Source organism: Salarias fasciatus, chromosome 3, assembly GCF_902148845.1.
Source record: "Salarias fasciatus chromosome 3, fSalaFa1.1, whole genome shotgun sequence".
Lineage (NCBI taxonomy): Eukaryota > Metazoa > Chordata > Actinopteri > Blenniiformes > Blenniidae > Salarias > Salarias fasciatus.
The window spans coordinates 6,978,726-6,995,954 of NC_043747.1; the positions used below are offsets into that span (position 1 = coordinate 6,978,726).

At 48.8% G+C, this 17,229-nt stretch overlaps 1 protein-coding gene and 1 long non-coding RNA gene across 5 annotated transcripts; both read left to right on the forward strand.

Annotated features, from left to right (window-relative positions):
• LOC115384519 (uncharacterized) lies at positions 1 to 2,019 on the forward strand. Its single transcript, XR_003930887.1, has 3 exons — positions 1 to 116; positions 983 to 1,166; positions 1,326 to 2,019. It is a non-coding gene; the product is annotated as an uncharacterized LOC115384519 (long non-coding RNA).
• Positions 2,020 to 2,174: 155 nt separating this feature from the next.
• Positions 2,175 to 16,475, forward strand: LOC115384472 (E3 ubiquitin-protein ligase TRIM21-like). 4 transcript variants are annotated; one of them, XR_003930884.1, is made up of 11 exons: positions 2,175 to 2,889; positions 3,374 to 3,432; positions 4,398 to 4,473; positions 10,719 to 10,801; positions 11,069 to 11,170; positions 11,588 to 11,683; positions 12,171 to 12,274; positions 12,384 to 12,483; positions 12,593 to 12,765; positions 13,627 to 13,653; positions 14,473 to 14,550. XR_003930884.1 is itself a non-coding variant. In XM_030086747.1 (10 exons), the coding sequence occupies exons 2-10, from the start codon at positions 3,385 to 3,387 to the stop codon at positions 15,003 to 15,005; spliced, it is 1,212 nt and encodes a 403-aa protein (XP_029942607.1). In that variant the 5' UTR covers positions 2,185 to 2,889; positions 3,374 to 3,384; the 3' UTR covers positions 15,006 to 16,475. The 4 variants fall into 4 exon arrangements, 2 of the variants coding, with proteins under 2 accessions (XP_029942607.1, XP_029942616.1); XR_003930883.1 differs by having other exon boundaries at positions 2,180 to 2,889; positions 12,621 to 12,765; XM_030086747.1 differs by lacking the exon at positions 11,069 to 11,170 and having other exon boundaries at positions 2,185 to 2,889; positions 12,621 to 12,765; positions 14,473 to 16,475.
• Positions 16,476 to 17,229: the final 754 nt, after the last annotated feature.

Sequence of the window (17,229 nt, forward strand, 5' to 3'; positions counted from 1 at the left end):
GGGGGCAGCACAGAGCTGCAGATTCCTTGTTCAGTTGTTTGTGTTTTGCAGATATTTTCAGCTGCGTCAAAACGCTCCAGAGAAGCTTCTTCATCACGGTTCATCCGGTTTGACAGGTTCGTCATTTGTTCTTCAAACGCTCCAATAATCATCAGAAAGATGTTTTTTTTTCCTGGTTTTATTCTGTATTAATGTAGAAAATCCGTTCTGTAAAGTGAAAGTGAAAGTATTCAGTTTTACACAAAGAGACGGAATGAAAGATTTTTCTCGAGTTTTAACTTCAGTTAATAGTTTGAACTTTGTCCAAACTTTGAATAAATATCTGATGTTCATTTTCTTCCTTCAGTGATGTTTTGTAGAAGTTTTAGTCTCACTGCTGTAATATAATGTACATACAACATTCAGTTCTTTAGAAGTTCTTAAGCACTTAATTTTAACTTTACTAATAAACTCTGTCCTTTTAAAGGCCTCCTGAGCCTTTTGTCTTGTTGTGGGTTTTATTGATCATTCTGTACACGTCTGAGCACACTGGAAACTGTTGTTAACCCTTTATGAGGCACTCAGTAAAATATTTACACATAGGGAATTTATCAGTTTTTTTGTGTCACTCTTTAAGAAAACAAGTGTTTTTCCTCTGTAATAAAAATCTGACAGAAAGTGATGGAATTGACATCCTATTACACAGCGTATGGCATGGAAATAGTCTTAAATTCTCACTGGGCATCTTCAAAAATCTTGTTTTCTGTAATTATAATCAAAAGATGGAAGTAAACACACCTGGTAAATGTCTCGGTCATCAGCAAAAAGTCAGCATTCAGTTGTTTTAACCAAACTAATTTTACATTTATCTTCTATTTGCTGCTCAATAGTCTTGACTTACGATACGCTGCAACTTAGAAGAAGCTGTGAATTCATGACAGTCGGGATGTGTTGATTTATGTCTAAACGCTAAATCCTGCTTTCTTTCTCTCTCTCTGTCCAGACATAATGAACATCGCTGGCCTGACCGCCATGTTCTTCGAGGCAGTGAGCCTCATCTTGGGGATCTTTAGGCCCGACACTGATCCGTGCGTCTACAAGAACACCCTGGAGAGCTACAATGACTTTCTCCGAAAACATGTTCTTCAGAAGGATTTCGATAGAAATTCTCTTCCAGCATGGGAAAGGTGATTCAAACATTTAAATTTCTGTACTTTTGCTTCATTTTGAATGTGTGATCCAGCTGTAGCTGGCAGTCAGGCTGCATCAGTGGTAAAGTGGTGCTCAGAGATCTCATTGATGTCTTTATGACGTATTTAACACTGAGTGTTGATTTCATCCTGAAGGTATTTGAGGGAGCAGAATCTGTGGTGCCAATTCCCCGTCCAGTCCTTCTTGGAGCCCAGCCAGAATGTGGAGGGCATCTGCACCAATGGCTTTCGGGTGAACAAGGGAAGAAAAAACCTGTGTATCAGCGGGTCGAATAAAACCGTTTATGATGTGAAAACAACGAATACCAACACCGGCTGCACGATTCAAGTTCAGAGAAGACAGAAACCTGTGATTGTGGCGTGTGACAAGGTAAAGGTTGAAAACCGCTGTCTTCCTGTTCACTATGAGAGATACACAGACCAACAGGCGACATCGGATCTCTGCCAATAGCGACGAGATTCATAACTTCACTGAGTTCACTTCAGTTCACTCTGAAAAAGAAAGGCATTAATGTCAACTTTATTCTCATCAAATACTTTACTCTGTGAAGTGTTACTTCACGCTCTTTTGCTCAGTAATTGTTTTGTCTTTGTGATTTATAATGAAAATTAAATCTTAAACAAATTAATCTTCTTCATTAACACTGCAGAATGCTTCACTTTCAAATAAGGATGGACCGATATCGATACCAGTATCAGGTCTGATGCTGCAGCTGCCCTCATACTTATAAACCATCCCCAGTACAACCCGACTAAAACTTTCTAACGTCTCGCTGTGTCATTCATTGTTGACATCAGACTGTGAATAAAGTCAATATTTGAAAACTGATGTTGGTGGAGCCCTGTTTTTATTTCTATAGAGGTTCTGGGTGGGACGGCTGCAGGGTGGGACTCAGAGCAGTGGACGTGCAGCAGAGTGATCTCTGCAGTAGTAAAATATCATCATCAGCATGGAGGCAGCTCAGCGTCTGCGTCGACACCACGGACTCCTGCAGCAGCTCTGAAGACTCAAGTTATTTCCTCTGCATCTGGAGAAATCGTCCAGAAAGAAGACTGAATGATAAAAGTCACTAAATTCTGAAGCAGATCAGCTATATCAAATGCTTTTAATTAGTTTAACTTGAACCCTGAACTTTCACTAAAGACAGTTGTACTTTGTAACCTCCTCAGCAGATAAACAGAGGATCTGGATTCTTCTCATTTTGTGGCTGTGGACTGAAACAAGGACGGATCTCGAAGGACACAAGGCCGTCCTGGTTCTCCACAAACTCCCCCACTTCCTCAGGCTTCTCCTTCAGACTCTGATCGCTGCTGATATCATGGATTTGGTTGTGGTTGTATCTTCAGGATGCACAGTAACCCAGTCACCCTTATCAGGGTTTAGCACCAGCTGGCCCTTCAGGGCACACCCGCATCTTCCCACAACATCAAACCCAGACTTGCTGCTGATGTCCACCTCCCAGTGAGGCCTTCCAGAGGTCACGCTGTTGACCCCAGGACACTGCCCAACATGTCCAACCTGTCAGCAGGAGGGAGAACTCCTGTGTTTTTTTTCTTCACTGTCTCTCACGTTCTTCAAAAAGAAGAGGCTCTCTTGTTGTTTTTGAAGAAGTGAAACTTCATCAGTGAACGAATGTTTGGCTCCAGGAGATAAAAAAGGAGGCAGATCACAGCTGAGTGTCACTCCAGCAGAGAGACGGTAAGCTGCAGCTCCTCCTCGCCTCATGTTTTTTATCCAACACATTAACTTAAAGAAAGAAGTTTATTTTAGTTGTTGTGAGTTTGTTGAATTCATCAGAGCTGCTGTGTTGCCTGAAACTCTTCATTTTACCTCATTTCCAAGCAAAAAATGTGAAGTGGCAATATTTCCCAGAATACTGGAATGTTTCTATAACTGCTGATTATTTGGATTTACTGACATTTCCCAGAGTGAAATAACAGTTGAAGATATTTCACACGGTGCATGTTCTGAAACGGAGCTCTGGCTGCCACTGCCCTCACTGATTCTGGTCTTTTATTTGTGACTTTTTGTGAATTACTGGTCTGCTGGATTGATTTCTTGTGCTTTATAAGGATTTAAAATACTTTTGTCCTGAACATGGGCGGAATCAGTTTATTTCACAAGTGAATGTGTGGCATTATGGCACAAAACAAATGCTGCATTAATGTGTTTCTGTCTTCAGCAGATGCCGTCATGGCTGACAGGAGGATTCCCCAGGAGAAGGAGGGAGGCACGTCTGAAGTAAATGAAATCTGAATCCCTCAAAGACCCACTCCAATAAAAATTATGCTTTTCATGTTCTTCACATGTTCAAGTGGCATTTTTGTGACGCTGCAGGACATGTGTTGAGAAAACCTCGCCCAAAACCTCAGGATTTCTGCATTCAAATAACTGTGAACAATAATCTCACGAGAAAATGCAGAATCACAATTTAAACACTCCTGAGAAAGCTTTAAAATAATGACAAAAAGGGATTGGAGCGGGACTGAAAAGTGTAATTCATACTTGATATGCAAACAATGTTCAGTCACTGGTGTGTAGAATGGAGCTCAGAGCAACAAGAGACATCGTTGCTCTTCTGGTCCAAAGGTTAAAAGTGTTATCTTGTTCAGAGGGCCAAAGGAGAGTGTTTATGAGTTTTAATGATGTTTTCAGTGTTCAGTGCTCTGAACTCCATCAGTCATATTCACGTCCTGGTCAGTCATCCAAACCTGGTCCTGGAGGGTCTCAGTCCTGCATGTTGTCGACGTCTCCTTGATCAGCACACCTCAATCTAATTTGTTAAAAAGACCCAATAAGGCGTTCTTCATGTGATTCAGGTGTGTTTCACATGGGAGAGACCTCAAGCATGAAGAACGGGGTCCCTCCAGGACCAGAACTGGACTCCCTGGTCCTCATTCATTACTGCTGTTGCAGAGGAGACGCCACACAAAGCTGCACAGTTTTGGAGGCAGGGCTTAGAAAGTCAACCTACCATGCTGATTGGATGCAGTTTTGGTTGAAGGATGAGTCAGATTATTGATGGTGTTTTTAAGACAGAGACACAAATTATTGGGATCCTAATTCAAAAATATTATTTTTGACATTTTCTTTTTGGACAAAATAAAGACATTAATGAAGAATTAGCTACAGACCCCGGTCAGAAACTGACAAAGTGTATTGTTCAATTCATGTGGTCTTCAACAGAATAAACATTTTTCTTTCAGCCGGAGTCATCCAGAGTCACCACACAAAGGAACCGTCCATCTCCAGAGCCCACAGAAGAGGAAAGAGGTCCATCAGGTATGTATCAATTCTTTGTTCATTCATGACTTTCTTTAGTTATTTTCTTTTATTCTACATTTCCACAGTCAGTGTCTTGTGAGCCAATTTTGCTCTTATGTGGCACAGATCAGATTTACTTTAAGATAATATCAGCAGGAAAACGGCTCACTCATTCAGATGTTCTAAGATCCAATACAGGCCTCGGTCGACATCATTCACATATGTGTTGGATATGTTCCACTGTGGTTGTCATATAAACCAGCTGATTGGATTTAATGAACGAAAGTTACGAATGTAACTACGGTTCTATGAATCCCGGATGACCGCCAGAGGCGGTGCTTAAAGCACTGGAATGTTCCCTTCGTGCATGCGCAGTTCGAGAATGTATACCAACAAAGTCACTCGTGACCCCTGGGTGACCCAGGAACTGCATAAGTTCAGGGCTCCACCCACCAATCGTTTCCTACGGAATCTTCTTGCGTGACCACGAGGATTCCGAGTGACAGAGTGCTCTGGCGGTCATCCGGGATTCATAGAACCGTAGTTACATTCATTCTATTTCATCCCTACTGACCGCCAGAGGCGGTGCTTAAAGCTCTGGAATGACGTATGCCAACTTGGTTACGAGGAATCCCAGAGACCAATCCCACTAAAAAGCCTCTGCAGGGCCCAGTACCAATCGCAGTGGATGCAGAGGCACAATGGCCAACCTGTAGGACCAGGAAAAGGTGCCAGGCATCGTCCCAACGGCGACAGCGCATAGCTCGCCCAGGAGCACCCCCATTAGGGCGACCCATGGTGTGGACACCACCCTGGCGGAGTGGCAATGCACACCCTCGGACAGAGGGCGCCCTGCGACCTGATAGGAAGGGCAAATGGTGTCCCCAACCCAGTGGGACAGGCACTTCCTGGAAAGAGCAGAGCCCCAACTAGGGCTTCCGTAGTGGACAACAAGCTGATCAGATGTCTGCAGAGGCCCCCTGAGGAAAGCCCACACCAGAGTGTGGTCCCCAATCGTGCCGCCTGCAACCATGCATGGCGGGCTGGCCTGCCGCCACATACAACACCAGGGTGAACAGGGACCGGGCTACGTCCAAAGACCGCCAAAGTCCAGGACCACAGGGACTGGGCAGGGCACCAGGTCCTCCCCAAGGCTGTTGCACCACTGTGCAACCAACCTCCACCACTACCAGACAGCCGCCGGTAGAGGGCACCCGAGTATCCGAAGCGGCTCGCCCAACAGGCTCCGAATGGCTGCTCAGCAGCGAGTCGGCCCCTCAGTCGCTAGGCGCAAGACAGAGACGGTGAGGACGGGGGTGCCCCACCCAGCCACCGTGCTGAGACAGCAGAACCCTCCTGCTGAGAAGGTGCCATGGGCTGCCACAGAACAACCAGCGGAGCAGAGGAAACCAAGCCAGTAGGGGGCCACCAGCAGCACTGTGTGTGTGTGTGCCCCTCTGAAGCACCCTGATGGGCGTCGACCAAGGAGAGGGACCGGCGGGAATGTCCACCGAAGGACTTGCGGCCAAGAGTGCACGAGCGCCTTGTGGCCCAGAGGCCAGCGGCTCTCGTGGGGTTAGGAGGAAAGTGGCCACCTCCTAAGCACCCCCCAGTGCACATATCGCCCATGGAGGCACCACCCCCCCGGTGGAGGATTCCAACAGGAGAGGGAGTCCGTCAGCGCGTTGAGGCCCCTGCAGGCACACGACCTGCAGGCCGGCCAGACAGGACACCAACCGTCCACAATGCCACTGGGAGGCCTGCCATCACCAGACAAGCCTGCCCACGAAGCCTGGCTGATGCTACGCCCAGTAGGGGAATGGACCCCCGGCAGGCACCACCGCCACCGCCCTAAGCTGGCCACGTAACACCACAAGCAGGGTCCGTACAAGCCTAGGAAAAAGTGACGCACGGCCAACACCTGCTAGAGGTTCCAGGAACCAGGAGTGCAGCTCGGTAGGATAAGACGGGGCCAGGGCGATAAGCTGCGGGAAGGGAGCGCATGCCACCTGCACAGCCGATGCAACCAAGTCAACAAAGCCACATCTGGGAGAGGGAGCGGCCGCATGGCGGCCCCCACTTCCCTCCGTCTCACAAGACGGCACCTGCTGGGAATGAGGCAGGGGCGGATACAGCCGAACCGACCCCCACAGTATCGATTAGAGGGTCAGGAGACAAGGTGAGTGCAATACGCTGAAGAAGGTGGCATACGCCGCCTACACAGCCGGCGCACGACGGCCAGGCCAACAAGGGGTAGCTGCACTACTCTCAGGGGAGGGAAGGGTGGCACGGCAGCGCCCTCTCCCTCCTGTCCCCTCGCCAGAGGTGCCCTTCTCCAAAGCAGGCACCAATAATCCGGAAGAACACAACAGTGCTTCCACTGGCAGTGCCCAACCAACACTCATCGTGTGGCGACTGCCACCGCGGGGTCCTACAGCAGGGGAAGCAGCACATGCGGCCCATAACCGAGAGCCAGCCAACGCTAGCCTTACCACAATCAGCAAAGATCATGCCGACAAGCCAAGCAAGGCGCGCACGAACAGAGCTCCGTCCAGGAGGGGGGACCAGCTGCTTAGCAGCCCCCTCCTCCATCAGCCCCCACAGTAGCGCCACCCACCAGAGCGGGGGCACAGCACAATTCACCGGGCTAGCAGCTCAGAGAGCCAACCCAGGCAGAGTTCTTAGCAGCCTCCTGCACCGTCTGCCTGCCCCGCGGTGCCACCCGCCGGGAACGGTGGGTGCACGCAACAAGTTGATACAACGGCAGTGCGACACGCTGGGGAAGGGGCGGACGCCGCCCGGACAGCGGACGCCTTGTGATCAAGCCCCTGAAAGCCAGCTGAGGCTGTACATGGGAGAGGGGACAGCCACGCAGCGGCACCCCCGTTGCTGTGCTGTCAGGGCGGTACCCCGGCCAGAAGAAACAGCAGCATACAAGAAGCAGAGGGAGGAGGAGTGTGTCACCTGCACAATCAACCTCAATCACCGGCCAGCAAGCCGGCAGAATCACATCCCGAAGAGGGACAGTTGCCCCCGGCAGCCCCCCTCCATCAGCTGCCACTAGGTCCACCGCCAGGGGCGAGGGGGAGGGGGGGGGGGGGGGGTGTGCACACAGCAACCAGAAGGCAATAGGACAACAACGATGCAGTAAGCTGAGGGAAGGCAGCCCACGCTGCCTGCACAGCAAAAGCTAACCACCGGCCAGGGTCCCAGCTAAGGCCATGTCGAGGAGAGGGAATGGCTGCCCAGCAGCTCCCTCCTTCAACAGCCTCCAAAGTGGCACCACCCAACAGCAGCGGGGGCATGCATCGCACACCCGCCACCAATAGAGAAGGGTTGGAAACTGCGGTGAATGCCGCCCGCGAAACAACACGGAACACCAGGCCATCCAGGGCGGATGCGTACAATAGGCCAGAACAATGGTAGCGTGATCAGCTGAGGGACACCATAGCCCCACAGCTGGCATATGCTCCAGGTACAGCAGCCAGAGTACACGAGGGGGGGGGGGGGGGGGGGTGCTTCCCAGCCACCCCCAGCAGCAGAAGAGACCAGCGCCAGCCAGCCAGCCCGCTGCGCCCAGCGCATGTAGCCACTGGCCATGCACAGGTTGTACAACAGCGCCTCCCTGAGGTGAACAGGACCAAGACAACTGGGACAGTGGTCACGGCCATTATCCGCCTGTAGGGAGGGCTCCCCAGGCAATGCCGCAGTGAGAGCCGTCCATCGCTAAACACGCGGCTCTACCACCTAATATCACATCCTATCCAGGGAGGTCGAGGGAAGGGGGCGCACGCCGCCTGCACAACCAAACCAGACACCATCCACGACCAACAGAGAGAGCGGGCACCAAGCGACTGCTCTCTCACCTCCTGCGTGACCGCACTGCCATGCGCACGCAGCCGGTCAGAATAATGGCAGCACAGAAGCTGAGGGAAGGGGGCGTACGCCGCCTGCACAGCATCTGCAGCTGAGCCCGTCGGAGGACTGGGCGCCCGGAGTAGGAGATGCTAGCGTGGTAAGCCGACGGAAGGGGACATACGCCACCTGCACAGCAAACGCAGAGTGTTAAACTAGCAGCAGGGCAACACCACAATGGAAAAAAACAGTTGCCCAGGGACACCTTCTCCTCACTGCTCCGCAGTGGTTCCATCAGTCAGAGTATCAGGTGCCCAGGACGGTGGTGCGGTAAGCCGAGGGAAGGTGGCATATACGCAGCCTGCACGGCAAACCCAGTGGGTGCGGGGGGAAAAAGATTGCCCCGCTGCTCCCGCGGGAGCGGCTCCACAAACCGAGCAACAGGTGTGGGGAAAAGGACAGGGCGGCAGGCCGGAACGCCGGCCGCACAGCAACGTCCGCTACTTAGCACCAAGAACAGAAGGCCATGCCGCCGCTCGCACAGAACACGGAGCGGTCCACTGCACAAAGAGTGCACACAGTGCAACAGCGTAACACCGCACCAGCGGAGACGCTACAACTGGCGGAAACACTGCAATCCGGTGGAAACACTGCAACCTGGCGCTGCGGAAACACTGCAACCTGGCGCTGTGGAAACACTGTAACCTGGCGTTGTGGAACACTGCAACCTGGCGCTGCGGAAACACCATAACCTGGTGTTGCGGAACACCGCAACCTGGTGGAAACACCGTAACCTGGTGTTGCGTAAGCGCCACAACAGCAGAACCACCGCAACCAGCGTACGCGCCACAACAGCGGAACCACCACAACCAGCGCAAGCGCCGCAACAGCGGAACCACCGCAACCAGCGTAAGTGCTGCAAAAGCGGAAACACCGCAACCAGCGTCCTCGCACTTAGTTACACAGAAATGGCGACACCACAAACACCAAGACATGTATGTGTGGAAACACTGCAGGCTAGTGTAGAATGACAGCAGGCTAGTGTGGGAGTGTGTGTGCACGGCCCCACCCCACCCGACACACAACACACCTCACTGACTAGCCGCCTAGCCGAGCAAGCGCCGTGCTCCGTGGCGGCGGGGGCGGGGGCACCCCGCACGCTGCAGCGCCGCGGTCATCGGCACACTCAGAAGCCGAGCCAGCGGTCTCAGCGAGCCCCGCACAGCGGGGGGCTCCATGCAGCTCCATAACAGTCAGAAGCACAGCATCACACCAGCCAAATCGCTTCCTGAAGCCGGGCCAGGAACACGAGCAGCGTCCCTGCGCCCCAAGTTACCACCGACCACGCCGCACGGCCACGGTCGTCATGTAAACAAGCCCGGGGGGAGCAGCCACTCCCCCCATCACTCACCATGAGGAATAGTAGATTCAGCAACCTACCGTCTGCCGGAGGTGTGAATGAATCTCTCACCACAGGCGACGCGCAGCGCCGCAGAATCAGATGAACGGGGCCGCAACACGTCACAGCCTTTGGAGGGCATAAAGCAGCTCCAACCTTGAAGGTCACAAGGCTCCCAGCAACGGTGCATCACGACGCCGTACAGGCTCGTCCCGTCAGGTGTACACGAACTGAACGCGAGAAGAAAAATAGGAACAATTGGTGGGTGGAGCCCTGAACTTATGCAGTTCCTGGGTCACCTAAGGGGTCACGAGTGACTTTGTTGGTATACATTCTCGAACTGCGCATGCGCGAAGGGAACATTCCAGTGCTTTAAGCACCGCCTCTGGCGGTCAGTGAGGATGAAATAGAACACGTGTGTGTGTGGTGTTGGGCTTCGTAAGGTTCAGCTGGAGGGGAGAGTTGGTGGAGGTGGAGAGAGGTGATATGAGACCCCTGACTCTAAACTTCATTGATTGTCTCTCTCCCTCTTGCTTACAGTAGCGACTTTAAATTAAAATCCGACTCTCAGTGAAGGACATTAAGGGTTTTTGTGCTGTTGAGAAAATGTTCTGGAAAGGCTTTCCAGGGCTGTGTTGTCAAACCAAAACCAATAAAAGGTTCAACTCTGATGATCTATAGAGTCTGTGTCTGAAGAGCCCACGTCCCGGGAGAGAGACATCCCAGTTATTAGAAAACAAGAAATCCCAAAGTCACATGTTCAGAAGCAGTGAGCAGTCCTTTGTAGTCAGAAATATGTGGTTTTTGGAGCCTGTGACTGCAAGCATGCCCATGATGGTTCTATTGTTGTTGGAGAGATTAATTGGGACCATCAGCTGTGAGTCATTTTACAATATATGTATAACTGTATTGCCCAAAAAAATAGAAAATCATGTTTTGCCAGCAAATCCGATCTGTGCCAGACTTGCAGTGTAAATGTGGTCTTCGTGACCATCTTGCTTCTTTGCAGCTGTTGATACTCCGCAACCTGGAACCGCCGGTGAATCAGACCAATCTCAACAAGCACTGGACTTCTTCACTGAGGAACAGCAGGTATGAATAATCTATTAAATAAATGCTAGAAAAAAGTAAATGATTGGTCTTCTGCATCTGATCCATCTGGTCTTGGGTCATCCCTGCTGTAACAGGTGAAGGAGGGTCTCAAAACTCCAAGTAGATGGAGAGGGGGTTTGAGCAGGAGAGTAGTGAGGGGAGGGATATAACTGACTTCACCTGCGAATGATGGTTGATTATCTCTTCCCACACTACTCCCCACGGGCTGCTCAATCCCCCACTCTCACTATTGATGCTCTCATCCAGGTGAATCCATCCAGGGAGACTTCAACGACTACAGATCAATAACCTGTCGCTCGGTCAAAGCAAAGAAAGAAGAAGAAGAAACAGGAGAAAAAACTGCAAAATGTATAAACTTGAATGTTTTTAGTGGGGATGCACTGATACTGATTCCAATACGTGATTAATCAATGTTCCTTGCTCCCACTTACTGACTTAGTTTTTCAGTAGTTCTTCAGTCTGAAACTTTAATCCATACTTAGTCTAATAGATGGTCATTCTTGTGACCATTATCCTTCAAAATTATTGATGAGGGTAAGAAAGGGCAAAAGCATTGCATGGTAGTCTCATTTATGTGTTCAACTGACTCCTGTTTTCATAGATCAGGCTCCTCTGTATCAGTTTGTTGATTCTGAAGGATTTGATAAAAATACAATCAAGGGGAGCAGGAATGTCTTAGTGCAGCTGATAATCACTGGAATTATCAGATCTGTCTTTGGGGAATATTGATAATAACAATAAAAATGTGTTTGTTTTTCTTAAAAGGCAAAGCAAGAAAGGCTGAAAGCTGATTTAAAGCAACAGATTCACATCAGAGAGCAACGGAAGGTGGAAGTCAGATCATCAGCAGCTGACTGTCAGGTAAGCTGTGATTAATATTTTGACTTTGTCGATGTTCTTGTAGTTCTTTTGGGGTGGTCATGGTCCAGATCTTCAGGAGGACATTATGTAACTGGAAGCTCAGTGGTTCAGATCCCACTGGTCAGCACCAATGGTCTATGAGCAAGGCATGCTTGATAGATTCAGTAATTATTCCTGTCTAGTGCAGCATGTTTGCATATTTCAGCTCCTTCGTTGCAAATAACACATCAGGTTGTAGAATATTGCTCAAAGGTACAGGACTTCTGCAGAGGTTTTTTTCATGTGACCAGGTTTTACAAGGATGTTGATGTTCCATTTTTTTTTCAAACCTAAGTATTTCAATGAATGTCCTTTAAATGGTGAACTCCAAGCTGCCTAATAGAATAAATGACCCTCAAATTATTTACTGGACCAATCTAGGAAGCGAGCTAAAATATGATCACCTTTAGACATATCAAAGTTATCCTCCATCCACCTCTTCTTTCAGGGCCGTCTGGATGCTGAATGGCTGCAAATCAACAGCGTCTTCTCAGATGTGATTAAACTTGTTGTTGATGCTCGTCAGAAAGCCCTTCAGCCTCTGGAGGACAGGTCGGTCCTCAGTGGCTCAGGAACTCTTAACACAATTAAAGAACCTAGATGCACTTATAGAACTACACTTTTTATTTGAACTAACATGTTATCATACTTTTATATTTAGGAAAAGGGAAGTGGGGAAAGAAGCTGAAAGAATTGTTCAGAAAATCCAAAGAGAAATTGATACATTTGAAAAAGCCATTGGAGAATTGAACAACAACCAGGTGAGCTTTAATGATGAGGAATCTGCCTTTCTAACATTGACAAAATACTCAAAACTGGATGTAGTTTGTTCAATTCAGTTTTTAAACTCTATTTTCTGTGTGTGCACAGTGTGACACCTCTTGTCCTCAAACCTCAGGTTTCCGCTGCAACAAACCTGGTTGAATCTAACAAAACTGAAGAGAGCAGCGTGGATACTTCACTCTCTTTTGGTACTCTCAGAGCTGCAACTTCAACCATGATGAATCAGATTCAGCAGGAACTGGAAAAGCTCACTTCTGTTGGTGTGTTTTCAAATTTGTCACAGTTTGTGTCAGGATGCTTCCCTTTCCCCCTGGCTGGGTCTCCTGTCCTCTTCTGTGTCCGTGTCGTTCCCTGTGTGTCTTCAGCCTCACCAGTTGTCCAGTTTCTGAGTCCCCTGAGTTTCTGTGTTCTGGTCTGAAGTCCTTTGACTTTCTGTGTCCTGGTCTGGAGTCCCCTGAGTTTCTGTGTCCCCGCACTGTCTAATCTTTAGTTCGTGGTCCCTGCCTCTGAGTCCCCAGTGCCTCCTGTCACCCCAGCCTCAGGTCCTCTGGTCTTTTCGCCCTTAGTTGTGGCTCCCTCCTGCTTCTGTCCCATCAGTCCAGGTCCCACTATTCCCTGCTCACATCCAAGTCTTCTTTCTTGTTGCTGGTCTTCCTGGGCCAGCGTGGTCCACCTTTCAGACTTTGGCCTGTTGGGTGCCAGCCCCTGGTGGGGGGATTCTGTCCCCATGGGACAACAAAGGGGTTCTCTTTGGGCTATGTCCCTGGCTGGTTCTCCCATCCTCTTCTTTGTCCGTGTCTTTCCCTGTCAGCGTCTTCAGCCCCACCTTCTGTCTGTGTCTGCCTCACATGTTCTCCCAGCTAACGGTTTTCCCTCATGAGCTCTCATTTGCTTCACCTGTTTCTTTCCTATTTATACTGTTCTCTCTTCTTGTGTAACTGTTGGTCTGTTCCTGTGATCCTGAGTGCATCGACTCTGCCCCTGCGTTCCTTGTGTTCATTAAATAAAGAGAGTTCCGACTCACCTGGATGTCCGCACTTGAGTTTGCATTCTAACAGTTTACCCCAAATTTTAGGATTATTTTTGTTTGACTGCATTTTCCTGAATTTTTGTTTCTGCAGAACTGAAGAGGATTTCAACATTTGCAGGTGAGTGCTTGTATTTCTATGTATGCATCCTGGAAAGAAAAATGCATATTTATGGAAAGAAAATCTTTTGCAACTTTTTGAAAATGCTTGGACTCTGTATCTGTAGGAATGGGCTGAAAAGTAACTTTTTTGAAACATGACACATGTACACCCCAGTCGTAGTCAGTAGTTCTGCAGATGTGGAAGTTGATGGGTGTGACGGCCCACTGGCCATCCGCGGGGTCCACCGCATGCACTGGACACAGCCCACGATTGGTTCAAGCCTTTTGTTAACCAAAATACAGAAACTTCACCACCTGGGGGGGCTTTTCAGGCTTCCCTCCAGGTGACACAAAAAAAAAAAAAAAAAAAAACTCCCTCTCAGCTGGAGGCCCTCCTTCAGGCAGCTCACCCTCGTTCTGCAGCTCCCCTGCCTCTCTATGCCATACATGCAAGCTTGGCCACACACCACCACCACATGGCCAGTAGCGACAATGTACATCTTCCTGGGACTTGGTAGTTTAAATGACAATCCAACTGTGTACCTCTCCATGTGAATGTCCGTGTAGTCATCGTTGTTTTATTTGACACAGTATTATTCTAAGTGTGTGAGCTTGGTTTTGTTACAAAAACAATCAACAGCACCCACTAGTGGCCCAACATGAAAATGCATTTTGTCATTTGCACAGCAAATATTTTAAAATCAAGTTTATGATAAGCCACAAGTGTGGCGCTGTTGGTTATTCTTTGGTAAATGGATCCCCAAAAGGTTTCCATTTTCTCTTGAAATGTGCAAACATCATGACATTTCTTTCACAAGCTTATCTTGTTCACCTGCAGTGGATGTGAAGCTGGATCCGACCACTGCCCATCAGAACCTCGATGTTTCTCCTGATGGGAAGCAAGTCAGAGATGGTGGAAAAAACTCTGGAGTTCCTGACACTGCTGAGAGGTTCGACATGTTGGGCAGCGTCCTGGGGCTCAACGGCCTGACCTCTGGAAGGGCTTACTGGGAGGTGGACGTCGGCCGCAAGTCCGGCTGGGATCTTGGTGTGGCAAAACGCAGTGCCAACCGCAAAGGCCAGCTGGAGCTGAACCCCGAGGAGGGTTACTGGGTTATTGTTCACTATGAAGATATAATGTACGCAGCCATGACGGCACCGCCTGTCAGAATCAGTCTGAAGGAGAAGCCTAAGACAGTGGGGGTGTTTGTAGATTACGAGGAAGGACTTGTGTCCTTCTACGATGTCAAAACTCAGTCTCACATCTATTCTTTCACTGAGTGCTTGTTTGGCGGCGAGATCCGTCCTTATTTCAGTCCACACACACAAAATGAGAAGAATTCAGATCCTCTGTTTATCTGTGCTGTGTAGCTGCTGAAGAGGTTAAAAAGTAGAACTCTGCAATTAAAAAACAGATGTTTTAAAGCGTTTGATGTGATTGACCTGCTTTAGATGATGGGCGTTTTTCTCAAGATGTGCAACGTAAATACAGTGTTTTATCAAAGAAAACATAATAGTACCTTCAAAACATTATCCTTGCAATCGCTTGCTGTGAATTGAAAAAAACATGACTGACTTTACTGCAGATGAGTTTTTCTCTTTTTATTTGTTTTATGCCATTAACACACAGAGCAATGCAAAGTGCTTCACAAAAATGAAGAACTGAATGAAATTACAATAAAATCATAAACATAAGACATCAGATTGTGCCAGATTGGAAGTTTGAATTTACTCCTGCTCAGAGATATTGACCTTTGAACTTTCGCTTTGGTGCTTCTTTTAAAGCTTCTATTTTCAGTTTCATTTTAATAAAGAATCCAAAGGAGCATGTTCCTCAACAATCTAAACTCCTAAATGTACTTATTTTGTTTATTTCACTCTTCTATTGAGCGAAAAGGGGTATTTTGAAGATAGAACTACAACTCCTTATAGTCTCATGATACAAATCCATTGACCAAGTCATAGATTTTGTAGTTCTTTCTGGGGTTTGAATGTAGGGTTACATTTATGAGTTTATGAACGCCAATAAAATATATGAACAGCTGAACATACTACTGGTAAAGTGTATTGTGTGTCTTATGAATTGACTGTGATGAAGTACGTCGCTCTGGATTTATTTCTGTGATTTGTAGCCCTGTCCGCCAATTCTCGCGAGATCTTGTTTTCTCGTGATACCGCCAATTCTTCCCCCAAATTAAAAAGTTTTTGTCTGTTGACAGTCCGTAAGATGATTTTTGGCGCAGGGCCCCAGACAGATGTGGAACATATATATACCAACACAGATGGTACATACACCTGCCAAACAGATCGACGTATGCGGCGGGTTATTGAGTCTATGGGACCACCCGGTTGTCAGTCCGTGTTGTTGTCACTACAGTTCCCATAATTCTTTGCAACCTGGTCACATGAGCAAACAACCTCTGCTTGCTTGTAGCTAAGCTAGTCAGTACAAACAGAATGGGAAACATGAAGCTCCAGGCGCATTGTCCACCTCTAACCTGTCAGTCACCATAATCACACAGTCTGTCCTCCAGTCTCCCAACTGGGGAGCACGGCGGGCGGCTGCACAGCAGAGCCAGCTGAAGCTGCTTTACGAGGCAGCTGGCAGCCAATGGGTTACACCAGTCGTGTCCGCGCCCTGCGCTGCATGGAGCGTCCTCAGTTAAACTCGCTTTGATGTGTCGCTTTACTCACTATTGAACACATTTCAACCAAGAATGGAACCACTTAGATCGCCAATATGTATTTCGCTCATACAGAAAGTGGATGAATTTTTTTCTCCCCTTTTATATTGGAATGGATACGATCGCGATGTTTCCAGAATGTTACTGTTCAGCAGTGTGGCTGCACATATCTTTAAAGTTACCTTTAGTGTGGACAGGACAATAACAGTAAAACTGGCTATTATGTGAGAGTCTGGATAAAAAAAAAAAAAAAAAAAGTATATCCATCCATCCATCCATTTTCTACCGCTTATCCGGGGCCGGGTCGTGGAGGCAGCAGTCTCAGAAGGGATGCCCAAACTTCCCTGTCCCCAGACACTTCCTCCAGCTCCTCTGGGAGGATCCCAAGGCGTTCCCAGGCCAGCTGAGAGACATGGTCTCTCCAGCGTGTCCTGGGTCTTCCCCGGGGTCTCCTCCCAGTGGGACATGCCCAGAACACCTCCCTAGGGAGGCGTCCAGGAGGCATCCTAACCAGATGCCCGAGCCTCCTCAGCTGGCTCCTCTCGATGTGGAGGAGTAGCGGCTCTACTCCGAGCTCCTCCCTGGTGACTGAGCTCCTCACCCTATCTCTGAGGGAGCCCAGCCACCCTATGGAGGGAGCTCATTTCAGTTGCTTGTATCCGGGATCTTGTCCTTTCGGTCATGACCGAAAGCTCATGACCATAGGTGAGGGTGGGAACGTAGATTGACTGGTAAATCGAGAGCTTCGCTTTTCGGCTCAGCTCCTGCTTCACCACAACGGACCGATTCAACGACCGCATCACTGCAGCTGCTGCACCGATCCGTCTGTCAATCTCACGCTCCATCCGTCCCCCACTCGTGAACAAGACCCCAAGATACTTAAATTCCTCCACTTGGGCCAGAGTCTCTCC

Bases quoted from the DNA above. Each gene is read 5' to 3' on its own strand.
- LOC115384472 (XM_030086747.1), top strand. From the start codon at position 3,385: ATGGCTGACAGGAGGATTCCCCAGGAGAAGGAGGGAGGCACGTCTGAA. The intron at 10,802-11,587 runs GTATGAATAATC...TTTTCTTAAAAG, and splicing joins TCTTCACTGAGGAACAGCAG to GCAAAGCAAGAAAGGCTGAA. The intron at 13,654-14,472 runs GTGAGTGCTTGT...GTTCACCTGCAG, and splicing joins GAGGATTTCAACATTTGCAG to TGGATGTGAAGCTGGATCCG.